This window comes from Physeter macrocephalus, chromosome 11, assembly GCF_002837175.3.
Source record: "Physeter macrocephalus isolate SW-GA chromosome 11, ASM283717v5, whole genome shotgun sequence".
Lineage (NCBI taxonomy): Eukaryota > Metazoa > Chordata > Mammalia > Artiodactyla > Physeteridae > Physeter > Physeter macrocephalus.
In genome coordinates this window covers 150,557,957-150,561,839 of record NC_041224.1, presented here as the reverse complement: position 1 = coordinate 150,561,839, position 3,883 = coordinate 150,557,957, and the positions used below count along the sequence as shown (strand labels likewise).

Below are 3,883 nucleotides of genomic sequence, written 5' to 3'. Positions count from 1 at the left end.
CGTCCCCTGCGTCGGCAGGCGGACTCTCAACCGCTGCGCCACCAGGGAAGCCCTGGAAGTAGGTTTTGAAGGATGAATCAAGTATGTGAGAGGAGAGAGGATAGTTAAAGAATATAGGTAAAACAATTAAGAAATAAAATTTCTTAGACTCCTTGACCTTTTCTCCTATTTCTCAAACTTCTTAAATCTATTTCCTGCCTCCAGTCCTGTACCAAGAAGGTGGAACCTGTGAATCACTGTTAAACATGCATTATCTGCATTTATTTGTTCATTTCACAAGTGCCAGGCCCTGCGCTGAGCTCTGGGGATACACCGATGGACAAGATGGGCACGATTCCTGCCCTCACCCAGCTCCCAGTCTGCCGGGCAGACAGACGCTTAGACAAAGACAGGCATTAGTCAGACTCCATCAGCCTGGCATAGCCCCTCCCCCATTCAATCCTCCCCAGAAAGATTTTCAGTAAAGTATGCAGGATTAAAGAAACGGCTGTCTCCTCCGTAATTAAAAGGCCCCTGACCAGCATCCCAGGTAGCCACGCGGCTGCTCAGAGCTGAGAGGCCAAGAAATCAGGTGCTTCCTACATAATAGCCTCCAATCTGATACTTGATAGCTGCTGGTTTCCAGAGTCAAACAAATGTCAGGCACTTTATGAAGGCAGGAAACAAATAAAGGGGCAAGGCTCGGGGTCTAGGCCTCGGGGGAGCTCAATTAGTGAGCCAGATAAAGTTAAACCGAAAGGGCATGCTCTCGGTTTCCTAGAAAGCCAGCTGGAAAAGATGCCAATCCTTAAGCCTCTGTCACTCAAAAGATTAGCAGAAGAGACCCAGGGATGCCCAAGGGAATACTGCAGCAGCCAGATGTTTCTGATCCTCCTAGGACACTGCCATTCACAACCAGGGCCACATTTCTGAGGCCACCAAGAAGACAGAGAAGAGAACTGCAGTCTTCTGGAATAGGTTGAAACTCAAAGACATCACCCTTTAGTGATACAGACACCCCCAAATATCATCAGTAATGCTTTCTTACAGACTCGCCTGATGCCCATTTAACAGAAACGGCATGACTAGTTGGATGAACACTCCCTGCAGCTTCTTGGTGGTATGGAAAGCACACGACCTGCACATCCATATAAACTGGGATTTGGTTCCCACTGCTGTGGATGCACCATGAGTGCAAAGGCTAAAAGCAAGGCTTTTAGCCTCCCTAAGTCTCACTTGCAAATGACACTAAAAAGACCCATCTTCTTGTTCTTATAAACGTAAGTGATCATGGAAAGTGCCCAGCTCAAGAATTCATAAGTGGTGGCTTTCAATGGGGCCTATAAATGGATCCAGGTAACCACACGCTCAAGACAGTAGCTTCCTCTTGGTACTCTCTAAGTGTGTGTGTGTGTGTGTGTGTGTGTGTGTGTGTGTGTGTGTGTGATAGAAAGAGGAAGGGAGAGAGAGAGAGAAAATGCAGCTGGGACACACAAGCCTATTTACAGTTCCTGTTTGTGTTCCACCATTTCTGTCAAATTAATAAACTAAAGAAGCTGGAGGGAAAACTAACCAATGTCCCTATTTTCCCCTGAAGTCCCTAGCTTTCCCCTAAGAGCTGCTTCCCTCACATTCAGGAGGCAAGGAAGGAGAGCCATATGGCTTGAGACGCTAGACCCGCCCGGCAGCAAATGAGCCCCCCACCATTTGTCTCCGGGCCTCTCATGTGGGCGGGCATCCAGATTTCAGTTGGGGAGCTCTGGTCTGCGTCTCTTGTCTTGACTGTTCCTAATTATTGAAGGGAACACCGTGGCTCTCCTGACCTCAGAGTTTAAGAGCTGTGAGTCCTAATATCAAACCAAGCAGCTTCATTTAAAAGGCATGCTCATCTGCATCCATAAAAGTCACTCCTGGAGCCCTGACTTGCCCCAGCTTTGGGAATGCCTGCTGTCGAGGATTTATGACACGCCCTGGATCTAATCGGCCGCACTTTAACTGCTGCTGTTGCACATCTGGTCATAAAAGCAAGGGCCGGCCCAACACGGGGACAAACACTTTTCTTTCCTAAGTGGCTGCAAATCTGATCTCACAGTGATAGCCAGGCTCAGATGTAATCAGCCAGCATCTGGGCAGTCATTACGGCTCGTCAAGCTTTGCAAGGCTCTTCACACACACACACACACACACACACACACACGACAGCTATAAAGATGACTCTCATGGTAGCAAGAGCTATGAATAAAGAACCTGCAACCGGAACAGGTGGCAACAGGCTAGGCCGAACAATATCCAGGAAAGCATGAGTTGGTTAAGGAGCCCACCTGTTCACAAGGACCCCAGCTGCTTTCACATGGACTCTCCCACTGCCTGGCGGAGGCAAAACTGCCCTGACATAAGGTAATCCTCGGCCAGAGATCGTCTGGATCAATTTGATCAAATGAACACCGAAGTGGTTTAAGAGGACACTTTTTAAGGCAGTGGAATCCTTCATTAGACCAACTGGGCGCATGGGAGCAATAATCCAGCCCAGCAATGCACACAGTGCTGTCGGTTCCGGGAGGTTTTAGAATGCCCTGAACAGCCTGTCCTCTGCACAGAATTGGCACGTTTCACATCGTTCAGGAGCTCCAATCAGACCAAGGTTCAACAAGTAGTTCAACCTCCCGCGCCCGAACGCGGGGGAAGAGACCCTTGAACGCTGCCAGCTCCTCTCCACCAGCTCTCCCCAGCCTCCACCTCTACCTCTCCTCCGCCGCTGTGCCTAGCGGGAGGGAGCATTAAAATTATCTGCTGTGGGTTTTACGAGCAGCGATCGCTTTTTAAAACAGCAACAACACAAGGTCCTTGTGTGGCTCTCGGGTAACCTAAAACCCTGGAGGCAGAGCTGCCCCCCACTGCCGCCTGCCAAGAGCACCCGCGCTCCGGGACCGCTTGCAGCAGGAGGCACCTCGGAGGCGGAAGGCACCTCTAAGGGTCTTGGAGCAAAACGCCCCGGGAGAAGAGACTGGGAAAGAGAACGCACCAGTGACAGCGGGGGAGGAGGGGAGGAGTGAGCAGGCAGAATCGGTGCTGCAAGAAAGAATGGGTGGGGGGGGCGGGGGGAACAATGGGAGAAATTTTTATTTCAGCAACTTCGCCGAGAAGCCCGCGGGGGACTGGGTAGTAGGTGAGGAGGGGGACGAGGTCTGACGCTTCCCTTCCCCCTCTCCGCCACCTCCCCCCCCACACACCACCAGGAGGAGGGTCAGCGACCTGGGTCTCCTTCCGCAGGTGGGCGCGCGGCTGGGGGCGCACTTACCCTGGGGCCCGTGGTGCGGTGGCCGCGAGCCGGGGACAGCTGCACCAGCACGAGCAGCAAGTGGGGCGCGAGCAGGCGGGCGCAGCGCGCGAGCAGCATGGTGCCAGGCGGGCCGGGCAGCCGGCTGCGGGCAGGGGTGGCGGGCTCCACGGGGCGCACGGCCGCGCCGGCCTTCCTGCCTTCCTTGCCCCGGGGGGCCCTGACGACGGCGGGCCGCGGCGGTGAGGCGCGGGCTCGCGGAGGCTGCGGTCGGAGCGCGCGCTCATGAACCGCCCCGGAGGGGAGCTGAGCGCGAGCGTGTGCTCTGCGTGCGGTGCTCTCCGCTCGGCCGGGCCGCGGCGGCAGCAGGTTGGACGCCAGAGCTGGGCCATGGGAATTCCCGTTATAAACCCCCGGGAGGGGCGGGGCGGAGCCCGGCGGCCCTGACTGACGGGCCGAGAGACCCGTGGCAGCCGCCCCTCTGGCAGGTGAAAGCCAATGGGAGAGAGGAAAGAGGGGCGGCTCGCGGTCGTCCCCACTGAGGAACGACTCTCGGTGGCTTGGCCGAAGTGGGCTCCAGGAGAGAGCGGGATAAAGAGGAACTTTCTCTTGGCCCTTGGGTCTGGT

At 54.9% G+C, this 3,883-nt stretch overlaps 1 protein-coding gene across 1 annotated transcript in view; it reads right to left on the bottom strand.

The window, feature by feature from the left end:
- The window catches only part of SMOC1 (SPARC related modular calcium binding 1), a 141,415-nt gene extending 137,786 nt beyond the window's left edge, over positions 1 to 3,629 (bottom strand). Inside the window, exon 1 of the mRNA XM_028496100.1 lies at positions 3,278 to 3,629. Within this exon, the coding sequence (XP_028351901.1) occupies positions 3,278 to 3,376 (99 nt within the window). The 5' untranslated portion in view covers positions 3,377 to 3,629. The remainder of the gene's footprint in view (positions 1 to 3,277) is intronic.
- Between the last annotated feature and the right edge of the window lie 254 nt (positions 3,630 to 3,883).